The sequence below is a fragment of the Nicotiana attenuata genome, unplaced genomic scaffold (assembly GCF_001879085.1).
Source record: "Nicotiana attenuata strain UT unplaced genomic scaffold, NIATTr2, whole genome shotgun sequence".
NCBI classification, from domain to species: domain Eukaryota; kingdom Viridiplantae; phylum Streptophyta; class Magnoliopsida; order Solanales; family Solanaceae; genus Nicotiana; species Nicotiana attenuata.
The window spans coordinates 177578-196680 of NW_017670492.1; the positions used below are offsets into that span (position 1 = coordinate 177578).

At 36.7% G+C, this 19103-nt stretch overlaps 2 protein-coding genes across 5 annotated transcripts in view; one reads left to right on the top strand and one right to left on the bottom strand.

Moving 5' to 3' along the window:
* The first annotated feature begins 355 nt into the window (after positions 1 to 355).
* Positions 356 to 1792, top strand: LOC109240185. The gene is made up of 2 exons (XM_019406822.1): positions 356 to 835; positions 1368 to 1792. The coding sequence occupies exons 1-2, from the start codon at positions 553 to 555 to the stop codon at positions 1520 to 1522; spliced, it is 438 nt and encodes a 145-aa protein (XP_019262367.1). The 5' UTR covers positions 356 to 552; the 3' UTR covers positions 1523 to 1792.
* Positions 1793 to 2202: 410 nt separating this feature from the next.
* Positions 2203 to 19103, bottom strand: part of LOC109240187 (UPF0505 protein C16orf62) — a 45247-nt gene continuing 28346 nt past the window's right edge. For all 4 annotated transcript variants that reach the window (XM_019406825.1, XM_019406824.1, XM_019406826.1 and 1 more), the window contains 12 exons: positions 17201 to 17344; positions 16916 to 16998; positions 13677 to 13818; positions 13476 to 13559; positions 11832 to 11993; positions 11667 to 11754; positions 10578 to 10655; positions 9933 to 9999; positions 9748 to 9847; positions 2989 to 3105; positions 2843 to 2899; positions 2203 to 2607 (listed from right to left, as the gene is read on the bottom strand). In XM_019406825.1, the coding sequence (XP_019262370.1) occupies positions 2431 to 2607; positions 2843 to 2899; positions 2989 to 3105; positions 9748 to 9847; positions 9933 to 9999; positions 10578 to 10655; positions 11667 to 11754; positions 11832 to 11993; positions 13476 to 13559; positions 13677 to 13818; positions 16916 to 16998; positions 17201 to 17344 (1299 nt within the window). In that variant the 3' untranslated portion in view covers positions 2203 to 2430. The remainder of the gene's footprint in view (positions 2608 to 2842; positions 2900 to 2988; positions 3106 to 9747; positions 9848 to 9932; positions 10000 to 10577; positions 10656 to 11666; positions 11755 to 11831; positions 11994 to 13475; positions 13560 to 13676; positions 13819 to 16915; positions 16999 to 17200; positions 17345 to 19103) is intronic.

Genomic DNA, 19103 nt, shown 5'->3' on the forward strand with positions numbered 1-19103 from the left:
GAGATCGCTCCACCCTTAACCAAAGGTCTCTGAGTTTGAGCCTAAAAATGTAGAAACTGTTGTAGGATTCCTAATGAAACTTACACAAGATGAATACGATTATTTAAAGACAAAAAGACATATTTCGACCCACAAGTTAGATCTTGATTCATACTTTTACTTAATCTGTTTTGACCCACCAGACCACCTCGTCCATTTGACATCCCAACCAAATTGTGCACATAGGATTTGTATAAGGCCAAGAAGCAATTTGGGGCGGCAATCCAAACAAGAAGCCTCCCCTTGACGTGTTCAGGGGTTCAATAAAAGAAGCCTTAATTTGCGTGCCACCACACACATTCCTGAACCAAACTACAAGTAAATCAGTTGGAATTTCCTTTGTTCTTTCCTACTTCTTAGTCCCTAAGCATTTTCCTTTGTTACTAGCACGCTTTTAGAGTTGAGTTAAATATTTTCCTTTACCTCACCAATAATTCATCACAACTAGCAACAACAATAATAACAACAACAACAACAACCAAAAGTTGTGTTTTTTGAACATTCAACGACAATATGATTCAACCGTTATTCGCACTTGTATTTTTTGAAGTAGCTGTGGTATTGATCCTCGTATTCCGAACACCTTTAAGAAAACCTGTTTTGATGGCATTGGATAGATCAAAACAAGGGAGGGGACCTGTGATAGTAAAGAGTGCTGGTGGAACCTTATTTGTGGTTTTAGTCTCAATCTTATTCAATGTCACTATAATTCAGAACCGTGCCACGGAATCTGGCACTGTCAATCCAACTGATCAAGTTCTATTGGCTAATCACCTCCTAGAAGCGTCACTATTGGGTAAATCTTTGTCTTATTACAACCTTTACATCTTTTATTTTATAATTTCTGTCACATTATATTTGGTAGAAAAAGATCTATTTAGACTATATAAATTAGTTGAATAAAGTTTTAGTCATGGCTGTTACATGATACATAATCAACGAAATGCTTATACATAACATATCCATTACCTGATAAAAAAAAATTCCTGTAAAATATATTATCAACTATAATGGAAACCCCCAAATCCAGAGCTTATCATCTTAAGTTCCAACCCAATTCCGTTTTCTTAGTCCAATATTTTCTAAGAGTTTTTTTTCGTCTAATCGAAGATATAGAGAACTTCTAGTATTTTTCAATGAAAAAAATATTTTATTTAATATTAGATTGAGATGAGTTAAAATAGAAACCGTGGAGATTCATATATCCGGCCCCAGCTTACTTAGAATTGAGGCATAGTAGTACTAGTTTTTTTGTTATTGTCTTACAGTACTATATTTGGTATATGACGTAGAATAATGTCTTTCTTTGATCTGGTGTACAAATGCAGGGTTTTCATTGTTTCTTGCATTGGTCATAGATAGACTTCACTACTACATAAAAGAGCTGCGTCTGCTAAGGAAGACTTTGGAGGCAGAAAAGAAAACAAAACAGAGCCGCGAGGTGGAAAATGTGACATCAAAATGTCCGACCAAAAGTACATAGAATTGTGGAGGCTATACATCTAAGCTTTACCAACTATATTTTCTGTTTGTTTGATCGTTTAGGTCGTCTTTAACACGTATATTTGACACGTCATAGTGCACGATGATGTGTTTTTTTTTCTCCAATTATTTTAGAACTCCTTTATATTCCTAAATGTCTGATGATGATTTGTAATTTGTTTATTCTAAGAGTATACTGTTATTTAACTGCCACTCTTGTTATCAAACTACCAAGAAATAGAAATGGAAAGGAACCATAAAGTTTCAATGACTTGTTTATTTGAAGATTTTCAAAAACAGAGCATGTAAAAAGTTTTGAAAGTTTGCAAACTCTATTTGTTGGAGTTTTTTTTGCAAAACAAGAAAAGTTAAAACTTTTTATTTTTTTGGGAAGAATTCCCAACTCCATTACAATCTAGGAATGATATTCTCAGTTTGAAAATCTTGAAAAAAGTTCTCTTTACAAAACGACAGTTCGCTGCAACTGTGTTTATTTTACTAACTCTGTTTCATTTGATGACATCGACATGCTACCGAGTTTATAACTTTATATTCATCTCCAGCTTGGGCAAGAGAAGTGAAATTTGAGGGCATCTGACAGGAAGTAATTTCCTTTTTCTAACTAAATCAGAATACATATTGGTTTCCGAAGAATTAAAACTGATTGACAACACAGGCATAGAGCATAAACCAACGTACTTTTTGTGGATGTGGTATAACATATTTGAACTTTCCCATTTAAACTATAGAATACATGACCCCCGAAGTTAAGAAACCAAAGTAGAAAATATAAATGAAGATATAACTATACACACAAACAAATCGGACAACAGAAAAGCTTAAATAGTACTCTTATACATTTGACAGATGCCAACTTAGAACAAAAGAAGACTACAGTGACAAAGTAAGCTACATGACACTTTCGCAGAGCAGGTTATTTTCCTGCTTTTTAAGACCCTCCCCTTGCACAAGTTCACGACTGTTGAGGAACTTGATAGTAGATTGAAGATATTTGTTGTCAGAACCCAAAGACAGCTTGGCAGTTTCCACCAGCTTGGAGCAAATATCAGATGCTCCTTCACATGCCTGATTAACAAGTATTCTAGGATTAAACAAGGGAACTTAGACTATTCAATTGCATCACACGTTTCAAACCTTCCAACTTTTTCACATAGGACGGATTTGAAAAAGATTTCTTTTTCTATTTGGTACTATTATCAATTCGAATGTCTTGGTTATTAGGTACAGATTCAGATGCCAAACAGGATGTGAGGTCCTTCAGTCAATAACTTCAGAAAAAACAATAAGAACTGTGACTTACTTCGAAAGAAGATGCAATAGCATTGCAAGCATCAAGTGCAAGATTTCCACTAGCGGCCTTCAAAGACAGTGTTCAGAATTAGCTTAACAATGGTCCCCTTATTCTTTTTCCTCTCAAGCAAGAGCAAGGGATGAGCAAGATGTTACCTGGATTGGTTCTTGTAAAACAGTATCGATTAAGCTCTGAAGAATAACCGCAGAAAAAGATAGAAGCTCTCGCATATATTGTTGATCACCATAGAACAAAGAGTCATTGCCCATAACCTGGATATGTGATAAATCAATATTGAGAGGTTAAATTCACTAGGACACTTAGGAAAGAAAGAGAAAAAAATGTAGATATCAAATCTGAGGAATGAAAAACTGGTAAGATATAGTAGGCGGTTCCATTTCTAGGACAATCTTTCCCATGTAGTGTCCATCATTTAGTAACACACAATGCCAGAAAGTGCAAGCCTTTATGCCCACTAAAATATTATAATGACCTTTTCCAAACAGAAAAAAAAAATAAAATAAAATAAAATAAAATAAAATAAATATATATATATATATATATATATATATATATATATATATATATATATATATATAACTTGCATTTCATTCCAGTAAACGAAATACCCAACGTATATTTCTCATTGCACCAGAAAATAAGATGGCCACATGGAGAATGGGCTACTATGCATAAATGTCAATACACATTTTTATACTCGTGCAGCATTCATCCCACGCTGCTGTAAGGGCCACTCAAGATGTTGCTGGTAGATAGCCAAATACTATCTCAGTGAAGAAAAATAAAAGAAGAGAAGACTGATGACTTGATATATACAAGACACTTATTTTTAGGTATCAAACACAACACACATTATAACTCTCCAATGCGAGATCCCTTAAGAACTTAGTATTTTTCCAACACAAACACTCAACATTCTGATAGTACCTCTCTAACAGAAAATCATTCTCCTTCCCTCCCCCTGCTTGCCACCCTCTCATCAGCAGTTCTAGCAAGGGATGGAATCTTACAATTATTCCTCGGACATCTTTACTTTTATGCTTTAGTTTGTATTTCTTGAAAGCAAACTAAAGATTTTAACACAAGAAACTTTTTTTTAACATAAACACGATGGGAATTTTGTGCTGCATATGTCCTTCATATTCCTTAAGGTAGGCAAGAAATGTTACCATTTTATAGCAACTAGAATGATGAAGCCTAAGTTCCTTGTGGCTTTCATTCAGAACTTTATCCCATCTACAACATAAATAAGAAACTGGCCTAAAATGATTTCGTTCTAGTGACAAAACAATGAGAGAATAAACAGAAAATATGCAGTTTTGAAATATTTATTTGTTTGATGGATCAAAGTGTTTGTTAATAAGACACCAAGTTGGTGTCATACAACAGAATAAAATAATAAGAACATGTATTGAGCCCTTCAGAAAAACTACCAAATCATGCATACAAGACAGAGTTTCCTTTTTGTGCTAAAAATACAAAGCGGGCAAAAGAGAGCTCTAATCACCTAACCAATGAACTCTCGGCTCCATCAGAAGTCCTCCTCTCTTTCAGGGTGGAATCAAACTCCTGCCTCGTGGGCTGGTCATTTGGCCCTTCACCAGTGGCACCCCGCGCCCTTTTGTTAATCAGGGTGCGATTTCAACATATTCATACTATTTCTTATATAAGTACACATACATATAGGGTTTCGACCGAGGTGTGCGGGTGCCGCTGCACCCCCTCCCTCCTTAGTGGATCTGTCCTCGAATGTAACACCAGGTGGTCGGTGTCATCTCCGAGTTGTTTTCATGTTAAACAACAGCTAATGATAATACATTTTTTCCATTGTAATGCCAAAATAACATCCTATACTGCATACAACATAGAAAACTCCATCATCCTTGAAGCTCGAGATCTACATAATGATTTCCAAACGAGTGTTGCTTCTACCCATTCAACAGAAACAAAACATGGTAGCATGACATCACTACGAAGTATTTACTAGACGACCCTTTCTGAATCTAACTATCATCCGCTCCGAACTGTGTGACTTTATAACCTCTGGAAGAATGTTTTCACCTTTTCAATTCCCAGCCCTGTAAAGGTCCTGTAAGAATACATCTCAACTCAACTGAAGCGCACCACTTTATGGACCTCTGCTAACATGACTTTTTTTTTTTCTGAGATGGTAACAGATCCAATATATTAATAAATCATCAGCACAAATTTTGTACTGGAACCAAGATTACATCAAGAAGAGCTAGGACAAAACAAAATTAAACTTCCTTGTTCTTCTTACAAGGAGCCTAAGACTTCTATGATTGAATCCTGGTCATCTATATATTCTGCTTTACACCAAAAACTAAAAAGAAGAATAGAATTCATTTTGATCTTCTGTACAGGGCTACTTATATCTTCAAAACACCTTGCATTCCTCTCCTTCCAAATTGTCCACCAAATGGCTGCTGGGACAATTTTCCATCTATCTTTGTTAGATGTAGAGCTCCCCCCGTGTTCCAGCTAGACAAAAGTTCATAGGTTCTTCCTGGCATTGTCCATCGGATGCCCCTGATGTTAATGAACAACTCCCACAGCTGTCTTGTCACTCTACAATGTAGAAACAGATGGCTAACTGTCTCTGCATCTTGGCCACACAAATAACATCTAGAGCAGATTGATAATCCTCTTTTCATGAGGTTTTCTTGAGTGAGTACTGCTTCTTTAGCCACCAACCAAGTAAAGCATGCCACTTTATATGGTATTTTGACTTTCCAGATATGCTTCCAAGGCCATAGGCTGAGTTGAGATCCTACCCGATTCAGATTTTTATAGGTTGATCCTACTGTAAACCTCCCGCTGCTATGTTTCTGCCATACTAAAGTGTCTTCCCCTTCTTGTAATCCTCTGCATTGCTCCAAAGTATTGTAAAATTCAGTTATTGTTGTTAGTTCCCAGTCTTGTAACAATCTTCTGAATGTCAAGTTCCATCCTTCAATACCCCATACCTCCTTAACTGTTGCCCCTTGTTGCTGATTCAAAGTAAAAATATCAGGGAACAAATTCTTCAAACTTCCAATTCCTAACCAGTTGTCCTCCCAAAATAACGTTTTCCTTCCATCCCTCACATTAAGACTTAAGTCATGAAAAAGGTTTGGCCATAAGTTCCGGATTGATCTCCATAGACTAATTCCATAAGGGTTCTTCACCTCTTTGGTCATCCAAAACCCTTCTTTTCCATATTTTGCCTTTATCACCTTGCCCCATAGTGTTTGTTCTTCCTTAGGAAACCTCCATAACCACTTCATCAACAGACATTTGTTCTGCTTCCTAAGGTTTTTGATTCCTAATCCACCTTCTCGTTTACTAATAGTCAGCTTCTTCCAGTTAACTAGGTGAAATCCTTTTTTTTCTTTATTTCCATGCCATAAAAAGTTCCTTCTCAGAGTTTCCAATCTATTTTCTACACTTGCAGGTAGAGGAAATAAAGACATCATGTAGGTAGGGAGAGCATCTAGCACAGAGTTAATAAGTACTAGTCTACCTCCCAAAGAGATATACTGTGTTTTCCATCTAGCTAGCTTTTTCTCACATCTTTCCAAAACTCCATTCCAAATTTCTTTGGATTTGCTTTTTGCTCCCAAAGGCATTCCCAGATAGATAGTTGGAGTTGTGCCTATTTCTCCTCCCAAGATGTTTGCCAGCATCTGAATATTAGGCACCTCATTAACTGGGAAAATCTGACTTTTTCTCCAGTTAATGTGAAGACCAGAGACAGCTTCAAAGAGGATGAGGATAATCCTGAGGTACTTTACTTGACTCTCTTCTGTTCCACAAAAAATAAGGGTATCATCTGCATATTGTAAGTGAGTTATTTCTAACCTCTCATCTTGATTATTTGCTACGTTGAATCCCTTAATCCACCCATTATAGTGAGCAGTCTTCAACATATTGTTCAAACCTTCCATAGCTAGTATGAAAAGGAAAGGTGAAAGGGGGTCACCTTGTCTCAAGCCCCTTTGAGAAGGGAAAAACCCTACTGGAGATCCATTAATCAAAATAGAGAACCTAACAGTACTAATACAAAATTTCATCCAACTGATCCACTTCCTTCCAAACCCCATCTTGTGGAGAATTCCCAGGAGGAAATTCCAATTGACATGATCATACGCTTTCTCGATATCTAGCTTGCACATTATTCCTGGCTCCTTCTCCTTAATCCTAGAGTGTATACATTCATTAGCAATCAATACAGCATCTGTGATTTGTCTCCCTTTAATGAAAGCCATCTGGTGTGAGTCAACTAGTTTGTGCATCACTTTCTTAAGTCTTTCAGTGAGAATTTTAGAAATCAACTTGTATATGCTTCCTATTAAGCTAATAGGCCTGAAATCTCTTAGCTCCTTTGCTCCATTCTTTTTAGGAATCAGAGTCACATAGGTTGCATTAAAGCTTTTCTCAAACATCTCCTGAGAATGGAAGTTCTGAATAGTTGCCATGATGTCTGTCTTCACCACCTCCCAGCATTTGATGAAGAATCCCATAGTGTACCCATCTGGTCCAGGGGCTTTGTCTATTGCACACAATTTCAAACAGTGTAAGACCTCTTCTTCTTCAAAATGATTCTGCAAAGCTTGTTGTTCTTCTTCGGAGATTGTAGGGCAATTGGTCATGCTGCAGGTAGGTCTCCAACCCTCAGTCTCTGAATACAACTTAAGATAAAAGTCAGTAATCTCTTTTTTAATAGCTTCAGGCTCTTCAATGATCTGCCCTTCCACTATCAGGTTGTCAATAGTATTGTTCCTCTTATGCGCATTAGCGATTTTTTGGAAAAACTTAGTGTTCTTGTCTCCCTGTTTGAGCCATAATACTCTGGATCTTTGCCTCCATGCTATTTCTTCCTTTATGGCATACTCTTCAAATTCCATGAAGAGTCTAGCTTTCTTGGCTCTTTCCTCCTGATTTAGGTCCCTTTGTTGCTGAATAGCTCCAGTTTAGTTATTTGATTCAGTATAACAGCTTTCTCCCTCTCCAGATTGCCATAGCTACTAAGACTCCACTCTTTCAGCTTTCCTTTAAGAGCTTTAAGTTTGCAGGCAAGGATATAGTCGGGTCTTCCTTCTATCTCAAGAGAAGTCCACCAATCTTGAACTCTGGCAGTGAAACCTGCAGTCTCCAGCCACCAATTTTCAAACTTGAAATAGGATTTAGTTTGCTCCCAATTCCCACATTGCAAGACTAAAGGGGTGTGATCTGAGCAAACTCTAGGAAGAATCTCCTGCCTGATGTTCCTGAAACACTCACTCCATTCCACTGATATGAGAAATCTATCAATTCTAGAGGATGTCTCTTGTGTGCTCCCGCTGGCCCATGTGTAATTTCCCCCTTCCATCTGAGGGTCAATCAGCTCCATATCCTCAATAAAATCTGAAAATTCTATCATTGCTCTAGTGAATCTAGTGCAATTTCTTTTTTCAGAGGGAAATCTAATTATGTTGAAATCTCCGGCAACCACCCAGGGTCCAAGAAAGAGACCCCTTACAGCCCCAATCTCCCACCACACTTTCTGCCTTTCTATATCACAATTTGGAGCATATACCCCTGTCATATGCCAGCTAAAATCTTGGGTTTGTGACTCAAACCTGCAGGTTAGAGAATAAGAGCCTGTAGTTATCACCTCCCCCTTCCATACTCTACTATCCCATAACATTAAGATACCCCCTCTAGTACCACTAGCCTCCAATTGCATAAACCTAATTCCCCTGTTACCCCATAGTTGGTAAACCACCTCTTCTATATCTCCTTCTAATTTTGTCTCCTGGAAGCAGAAAATATCGGCTTTCCATTTGGTAATCAGACTACCCACCACCCTCCTCTTCTTTCTACGGTTCAATCCCCTCACATTCCAAGAAATAATCTTGATATTCATGGATCCACAATTAAGGTTTCTTTCCCCCTGTTCCTTGCCCCAGTGCTTTTGAATTTCATGTCAGAGATCAAACCTTTGAGCTCATTATTGCATTTTACTCGTAATAGAAAATAAATTTGGGAAGCCTTCTTTCACTGTGGTGTCACCACACCATACATCAAGCCAGAACCATATTCAGTATACATTTCCCATCTAGAATCCAATGAATTCCCTTTTATAATTCGTTTCCACACGCTTGTCGTTATACATAATTGTCACCTCCTTAACATCCACACTTCACCTAAATCACCTTCTTCCCATAGCATTCTCCTCACATGTGAATATCCATAACCATTTTCCCATACAAAGAGCCAGCTCATCCTGAACGAAGTGAATCATTTCATTCAACCTATCTCATTTCTTAATAAGCTGACTTTAGAAGGAATATAATTTCTTCCTACTTCACTATAGTTGATGCATTGCACAGTAGCGACTATAGTTGATGCATTGCACAGTAGCGACACCTATCCCTTGGTTCAGAATACATCTCTAGTTATCACTAATGTAAATGTCAGATGAGGCTACACTATCATGCTCTATGTCACTGCTGCCCTTATGAATGATATTCCCAAGAAGGAGAATAACCATCTTATCTGCTAAGCTGGATAACAGGATATCAATGTGCTTGGCTTTAGATACCTTATAGACCTGAGCATAAGAGCTAGATGCTGAGATGATGATGCAATGCATCATTATGGAAAACTTCCTTGTCCAATATATTCTATATATTGCTCCAGATCTCACTATATACAAGAGTAATCTGCTAGTGCCTAATTATAGCACCAGGTAGTTAATCTCCATAAATCATCTTTAATTGCTTTAGCACAAATGATATCCTTTTACAAGCTTAACCACATACTAACAGATTCCTTGCATGAAATACTATATATCTGAAAATTGATGTAATGTATAACCAAAATTCTTAGATATGAAACAACAGGAATACCTCATCATGTATTGAATGGTACAGGAGATTCTTCTGTGATAATGCAGCAAATGTTAAGATGAGTGCACATAACACCTTCACCTTCATACTTGGCAGCATCCTGGTAACACAACAATAGAACATTAATAGAGAATGGAATGCAAATGCAATAAAATAAAATAAAAGAAGAAATAAGGTTGTCTCACCATGACAAGGAGCTGAGGATGGAAAACATGTTCCTGGGGATGCTAGTGACTCCTCGTTCAATGTCACCTAGAATGAGAATCCAGGACATAAGGCAATATTGTAAATCTCATTGGCAAGATAGTGTGATCTTCATTCTAAGATTTTTTGACATCTATTATCGGAGCAAATTTGTATGTTTAACATTTTGCTTATATTGGTTAGAAAGATGTTACCAACAGGGTGGAGTCGATTTACTTCTCCACAAAATTCAGGCAGAGAATAGTTTATGCTTTATCGATCAAACCGACATTATCTTTGATTATTTGACTATTCTTCAAGCAGCTTTTGAATAACCACTTTTTCCTATATGTGTCCCACTTTATTTTGAGCATTTTAGCCCATGTTTATTGGGATACTGGAAAATGTCAGACTTGACTCAAATTTTTGTAATTAGTGCATATTTTGTCCGCTACACTACATCCATATGCAGTTTGTTCACGTAATTCTTCACATTATAGGTGCACCAGGTGGCCATTCCAACCAGTTGATATTACTATGTCTTACTTCCAGCATTCTGTCCTAACTCCTAAGTTCCAAGATCACAAGATACAGAAGCATTACAAAGGACAAACAAAATAGAACTGAAGAGGAACAGATTAAAAAACCTGGAATCATAACAATAAGACTGCAAAATTTGCATAATATTGATTGAAACCCATCAATGTCCTTGGGCATCCTTGAGCCTGCAGATAATGTTATTGCAATTCAATAGTTTACCAAGGAAAACTACCATAAAACTGGGATTTGCGAGAAAGGGTGGAATGTCTTAAATTTGGTTGCTTCTTGATACAACATGCATAAACGCCTCTTAAAATTTCAGACAAAGGAGGCTTTACAACAGATGCAAAAGACACATGAATTTGAGTATTTGATCAGGTCTTTTGTCAAAGACATACGGGGTCAAACATGAAAAATTCTTGGAGAACTGAGGTAAGTGGCAACAATCACATGTGCTTCACGCAATTGTTGCACATTGCTACTGCTCTAACACGGAAATAAATCAGAACTTTGCCTTCTCTTTTCCTCTTTATAATCTTGTTCTTATCATATTCATTAACATTATCTCCAAAAGTTCAAAAAGCAAACCCATGTCCCATACCCTATTGAGTCAAAAACTCAAAGACAAAGGCGAGCCATGGAGCATCTGCCAAAACCTCTAAGCTGCACATATCATTAACCATTTGGTGCAAGTATAATGTAACATAAATTGTGAATAGAGGCAGACAAACACTTTACCCACCCTCCCGGAAGGGGTAATCATGACGCTTTTAACTGACCATGAGCAGAATGCAATTTTGCAAAATGCCACAAGCTTGACTTCCTTGCTGTTTTAAATAATATACCTAGATGCTTAATTATCGATTGCCGATGTCACGATAGTAAGCTTTCTACTAATGTTAAAGAGAGTGCGAATAAACTGCATTACCTTTTATATTATATACTTGGTCTCTTATTATATGTATCATAATGGATATTCCAGGCAATTGGTGATATAAACTTCCTCGGAATTAAGAGAGAAATTTTACTCCAAAACCACTTTCGAAAAGTTATTGTAAGTGATAGATTTTCAGAATAGGGAGAGGAATAAAGAGGGCACTGAAAGAAACCATCTAGCATTGTGCTTGCATATATACAACTTTTGAGTCGACTACTACTATGCACCGAGCCATCTGGAGAAAAATTCATAGACAAACCTTCCAATAAGTCAATATTATTCAAGCACCTCAATGCTGAATCTACAAGTCCATCCAAGTGAGAAACTAAACCAGCCATTAATGCAACCTGAAGAGACAGAGAAAAATAGGTGCATCTAAATTATCAGCAGTGCAAAATAAGAATAAAGAAAGAGTTAATGTTACCTCTGCAGTTTCCAAGTAGAGGTTTAACTGTTTCAGATGAGATGGGATAGATGGTATTGTAACTTCACTGCATGCTATACAAGATTTGACAAAAATGATACAGCTAATGTCGTTCCTTCTCGATTTAATCGCCAGTAAATTGCTCGAATGAACAATAGTCTCCTGAAAAAAAGCAGAAGATACCAGAGGTGTCACTCATCAAATCACGTAAGATGCATGCCGCGCTCAAACCTTTCTACTATGTCCAAATTTCATCACCATGCTAACTTGAAAGGCAGCCTTGGGAGCTTGGTAGCAATATTAAAAGGAAACAACAACAAAAACTACACCTCAATCCCAAGTTAGTTTAGGTCAGCTCTATGAATCCTCACTATACATGTCATTCCTAGCCACTACAGTCCAGTATTCAATAATTTATGTTTTGGAACCCTAGAAATTCTTTATATTTATTACTCACATACAACTCCCTAGCGAAAATATAAGACTCCAAGAATCAATGTACCTAAAATCAGCATACCGATATGAGTAAGCCTTAATCCTAACTATTCCTTTTGTTCCATTCTATTGAAACTCTTTCCTTTTTAATCTGTTTCGAAAAAATGACGCCTTTCTAAATAGAAATTTTTTGACTTTAAACTTCCTGTTTTACCTTAATGAAACGCACTTACAACCTCCATTGGTAAACAAGAGTTCAACTTTCGTTTACATATTAAAGCATTTATTATGGCCACCGTGGCATGATTATGGAGAAGCGTTTCTTTCCCTTCCTTTTCATCAAAAATAAAATATAAAAATAAGATAGAGAAACTTTTGTTTGCATACCCATGGTTCAGTTTTTCCCAACTATAATCAAAAGCTTTATTGCCTTTCTGGTGTATCTGAAGGGAGAGAAATAGAGAAGTTATGAAAGGACCTCAAAGAATATCAGCTATGTTGAAACTCCATCCCTACAAAAGCATTTGTTTCCTGTGCACAGCACTTCCCTTAATAATAGTACTGCTTTAGCAGCAGTTCTAATAAGCTTGATCTTTTCTTTAGCTATATATCATACTTCAATTCCCTAACACTAATCTGAATTCTTCTTGACATGCATATCATAAGAATTGGTAAACAACTGAATGTTACCGGTCAAGATAATATCGCACAACACTTTTCATGCTTCTATGGAGGAAGACTTCATAGCAGTTTGAGCAAATACTCCATCACACTAGAGTACTTACAATATATAGGGCGAAACAGGTTAGGCAGAAGGCAATGTGGCATAAGATCACTTTCTCATTCACCACATCCAGCAATAGGCACATCAATATGTGCGCATACACACACGAGGAGAGGAACTATAGTTAAGGTCTTTCAGGTAAATTGGAAAGAATAATTCTGTTCAGAAAGGCATAATAACGTCATACAACCAACCGACAGGGATAAAAAAAAAATGGAGAACAAAAAAAAAATGGAGAACAAAAAGTATAATTCGAGGATATTGTCAACCTCTACAAAGTGACATCACATTCATATTACAGACACATAAAAAGAATTCACATAACCAATAACAATCCCCTATGCATAATTCATGGAAGCAGAAAATTAGAAAGATTTTTACTGTAACCCATTAAGACATCTTTGCAAATTGTGGAAAACAATAACCTTGACTTCGCTCATACTTCCAAAAGCTCCACGGCACTGAACCAGAAAAGCTAAGTGGCGTTCACCTTCGGAACCATAATCAACCTGAATATTATGACCAGGAAACTTGTTAGAACATGTAAAGAACTAATGTGCGGTACTTGGCATCTCCTGACCTACTATCAAGAAAACTGAAGTGATATGCAAATAATATGTCATTACCATGTGTATAAAGCGAGATATTAAATGTGCTGAACGGTTGTTCTCCTTGTCCTTAATATTTGAGAGATCTATGCTATCATGCAAGGACCTTGAAACTTCGAAAAGGAATTGAATGGTTGTAGGATCTCGTACAAAAGTATTCCTAATGGAGAAAAGAAAAGAGAGGATAAATAACAATTTTATTCTTATGAGAGGAACTGGCAATTTTTTTTCTATGAAGCAAAAATAAAGAGCATCAGGAAGATGCTAAGCAAAAGAGTTACAGAATAGAGTTAGCTCCAGTACATGAGTGTAGGAACTGACAATTTGTTTTCCAAAAAGATCTCTTCTAAAAATAGAAGCAAATTTAAACGTGCCCTAGAAAGTAGGTGACAATTCGGGACAGTCCCAGAAAAAGGTGTACTTTACAATACATATGAATAAACATCATAGGCAACAATAGAGAGCAAAAACAGAAAACACCCTCTATCCATCATAAGAAATATTAGGAGCAGAAAGGAGAAATGAAGAATGGTTTCAGCATCAACATGTTGACCTAGATACTAATATCTAAAGTCTAAAGTCATGTTCCATCTGTTCTCTAAAACATAACTCTCTATAAAATCTTTCTAAACAATCTTTTTTCTTCTATTTTCGTCTAATAATTTCTTAGAAAATTTGCTGAAAATAGATCATTAGAGGTCCATATAGATAGAAAATCAAGAACATGTGAATTGGGAGAAGAAATAGAGACTGTACAAATTCAAATCTCATTGCAGCTCGCTTTGGATCTTCTTCACAAAACAAGAGGAAAGCTGAAAGAACTCTTAATTATTCCACTAGTTTTAAATGGTACATAGAATTAAATAAAGTGGAAGACATCCATAGCTTGAGAGTGGTTGTGAGCATGATACGGAGATGTAAAAATTGGTGGCGCTGAGGGGAGGGAGGAGTAGATACTTCAGAAAGAGAAGACAGCATGGTGACAAACAGAACGGAGATAACACACGGAGGCACTGCATGTTTTCAGGGATAAATTGCGGATAGACAAATTCAATATGGAAAGCTCATGAACTGGACAATGTCCCTGTGTTTAAGCAGACAACAATATAAACAACATGGAGAGTCTGCTCCATATTTTGGAATTTCCATTTCCGTCTAGTAGCATGGTTTCATGATTTCATCGTTACCTTTTCTCATTTAGAATGAAAACCAAAAATCTAAAACGTAATTCAAGCAACACCCAACAGTTCTTACAAATCTCTATTTTCTTGCATGATCAAGACACACACCTACTGTGATTGGAATTAAAAAGTAGTTTGAGCAATATATTTCTATCATATTGCTGTCACGGGTTCGAAGCCTGCCGCAGACGTGATATTTAAGTGGAGAAGGATAAAGGGACGAACCCGTTATCCACTGAGTTTTGAACTGTACACATTGGTCCTCGGGGATTTCTATATATATATATATGTGTGTGTGTGTGTATGTATGTTCTATATATATTTTCTGTCATAGTGTGTTTACTGCATCAAGAGGCATGTTTAAGCATCATGTTGTCATTCTTTTCCCATGATTTTAACCTAAAGGCGGGACTGAAATTTATTCCAGCAAGGGACGAGCTTGCTGCAAACTGCACCTTACAATGTATTGCATAAGTTAGACGTGTATCCAATTTTTTCTCTGTGATTTTCACATCTAGAAATATTCACAGATGAGAAAAACATCAGTTAGCTTTGCAGCAAAATTAACATCAGTTAAGTTTTATAGAATAATTGTAAGGCCGACAATGTTGTATGGGAGTGAATGTTGGGCCTCTAAAGCCCAACATGTCCATAAGATTGTACGTCACAAATTTTGCATACAGAAAATAAATAACTGCCATAACAAAATAAATGTGAGAAAAAATGGTGTGTGCCAGGATTTAGAGTAGAGTCGACTCCAAGAAACCCTTAATGGACTTTTAGGCTAGAACACCATGAATTGTGCTTGTCTTGTCGAGGCCCAATTTAATCGCCTAGTCCAAAATGCAATTGGAATTTACTTAAATCATGTAATTTTGACTTAAATAAACTCTCGTTTGTTAACTCAAAATGTTGACCTGGGCCAATGTGTCTTTAATTTATGATTTAGCCCAAATTCATATGGGCTTGATCCAACGAAATTTTGATGTTTACAAAGATAAATGTCTCAGAGATGAGAATATTAACATGGATGTGTGGTCATACAAGATTAGATATGATCATAAATAATCACATTGTTTAAAAGGTGCAAAGACCACATAAGTTTTTTCCATGTGTTATGTAGGCCTCCAAATGCACAGACTCTTAGTTGTGGAAACATGATAATTGAAGGTGCTAAAAGAGGAAGAGGTAGACCTAAATCACATGGGAAAAAGTTTATCTTAAAAGATTAAATATCTCGAACTCCAAGTAGATCTAGCAAAACATATAAAACAATGGCAGTTGAAAATATGTACAGCTATACCAACTAGAAGATTAGTGCTTACTAGAAGACTCTTAGTATATTAGGTTATAACCACTAGAGCATATTAGAGAACCCATAGAGTTATATAATACTTAAGTACGGAGTATTCAAATTTTATGGACCCAAACAAAGTATTTATGATAAAGAGGTTTTGTATAGCCAACCCCAACTAATTTGGGATTGAGGCGTAGTTGTTGTTGTACTTCAATTTCCTGACAACAATTAATGAGGATGCATTTCATTTATGGGTGAGATGGCAATGAGCTTCCCCATTCTGAGGGATCATGACTTGAATAGCCATTCACAAATATTATAAAGAGCCACTATAATTGCTTAGTGTACTTCCGTCAAAATGGTTAAAGGAATATTTTTTGGGAATCAAAGTGGTCATTCACTTGGTTTTTTGTAGATGCTAAACTTACATAAAGGAGAATTATCCATTTTCTTACAGCGACCATGTATATCCTTAAGATAAGACTGTCCAAAACCACCTGTCAAGCTGATTGACCAACAAGAAAATTTGCAGTCCACTATAGTTAAGAGTATACTGTTTCTACATGGATCAAAGAGCTTGAGAAGTGGTTATCATCTTAAAACTTCACCCAAGGAAGGTGAGTCAGACAGGTCATATGCAGTCGCTTTAAACAATAGGAGCATTTTTTTCCATCGTAAATGGTGCAAGGGATATACTTGTACAGGAAGAAATGCCACAAACTATTGCTCAATAAACAAAAATTGATATTCAAACACACATTTCGTCGAAACAAATATACCTTATGGCTATACTAAGAATCCGCAAATTGATAATGGTTCTAGAGCTCCCCTGCATCATGCTTAATATTTGATTGAAATGGTTCTGCAAAATGATGATGGTAGTTCAGCTCAACATTAAGTAATTTATATCCCCCAACTTACAAGAAGTAAAAATGTATACTGAGAATTGTTTATCATGTTATTATCTGACTACAGAATAAGGTAGAAAATGACTAGTAGGACAGACAAAGAAACAATAGTAAAAGAAAAAAGAGCTTAAGCAACCACAACAACAAGTAGCCTACCAATTGCAACATGTTCTCTAGGTTGTCAAAATGATTAAGAAGCTTCAGAAGAATTGATTGCAAGCTTGATAGTTCACTTTCACCAATCTCGCCATCTGATGTGCGCTCCAATATTCCATCTAATATACTGTCCAGATAACTATTCTGCGTAAGAAGACAGGATTAGGAAAAAAAGGCTACACAACAAAGGAGAACCAAGTTTTGGGAACCTTATATCCAAGGAGAAGACAACTATTCAAATATTCTCATCATATGCAAATACCAAATCAGATACATTTTAGAAAATTTTACAGTTGGTAATTTTTGCGCTTGGCAAGTTGATTGGCTTTATCTTTTGTTAGAATTAGTTCATCTATAGTGTCCCACATTGATAGAGAAGGCTTTAGGTATAATGTTTAATATAAATAGGGCTATTGTAAAACACATAATAGAACATATCAATAACATATTTTTCTCGTGCTATTTCTCACATGGTATCAGAGCAACGATGAAAAACATCCAGGTCAGAAAAAAATCTGTCGCCGTGCATCTTTCCGGTGACTCCTCAGATCTGATTTGTGTAAACTTACTTTCAGTGAGTGTTCTGCAAAAATCAACACCACCATTAGGTTCATAACGCATCGGCGATCAAACCCCAGTCAGCCTCTCCGACAGTAGAACGCGCCCTCACGCGCCAGCAATTCATGCGCCGGCGAGTACGACCTTTTCCGACCATTTTTTGACAAAGTTTTTCCGGGACAGTTTGCTTATCCAGTAATTCTGAGCCTACCCATATTGTTCTCTTTTTTTTCCGATCACTTTGCAATTTTTCAAGCGATTACACTGATTTTCCGGCAGCTATAGTGATTTTTCCGGAAACTATAGTGTTTCCTTCGTCTGTTTCAGCGAGTTACAGTTGATTCTTTCTGTTATTTGGTGATAATTTGTTAGACCTTTTGAATCTAACGATGTCTTGGGGATTTGATGTTTTTGGTTGTAAAAACACGGGTTCTAAAGTTCAAGTGTTATGATTACTCTGGAACCTTTAATGGGAAGTTTAAACTACTTAGCTTCGACTTCGGCTGTCGAGTTGTGGTGTAAAGGCCAAGGTGTTCAGCATCATTTAACCAAAAAGGCTAGTGAGGGAGATGAAAAGGCCAAAGCACTTTGAGAGAAGATCGATGCTCAGTTATACAGTATTTTGTGACGATCTGTGATTCCAAGTTGATGCCCTTATTTCGTCCATTCAAGACATGTTATTTAGTTTGTGAAAAGGCTCGCACTTTATACACTAATGACATATCTCGTTTTTCTGATATGATATCGCGAATGACAAATTTAAAGAAACAAGAATGGGATATGTCTACTTACTTGGAACAAGTACAGGCAGTCATGGAGAAATTTGAGAAGTTGATGCCAGTTTCTGCTAGCGTTAAAAAGCAGCAATAGCAACGAAAAAAGATGTTTCTAGTTCTTACCCTCGCTGGACTTCCTAATGACTTTGATTCAGTATGCGACCAAGATTTTGGCTAGTCCGACTGTCCCCTGGCCTCTGTCACTTTAGATTCTATTCTTTATGTCCCTTGTTGTCCTTTTAATCTTGCATTTGTTAGTCGTTTGACTCGTGCCCTCCATTGTGGTATATATTTTATTGATGATTCTTTTATTATGCAGGACCGTAGCACGAGATAGACGATTGGCACAGGGCGTGAATCACAAGGTCTTTACTATCTTAACTCAATCAATCCATCCATAGCATGTCCAGACTTAATTCACAGACGTTTAGGACATCCGAGTTTATCCAAGCTTCAAAAGATGGTGCCTCGTTTGCTATGTTAGATTGTGAGTCGTGTCAACTTGGGGAACATATTCGAGCTACATTTTCATGTAGTGCTTAGAGCCATGCAAAGTCTGTTTTTTAATT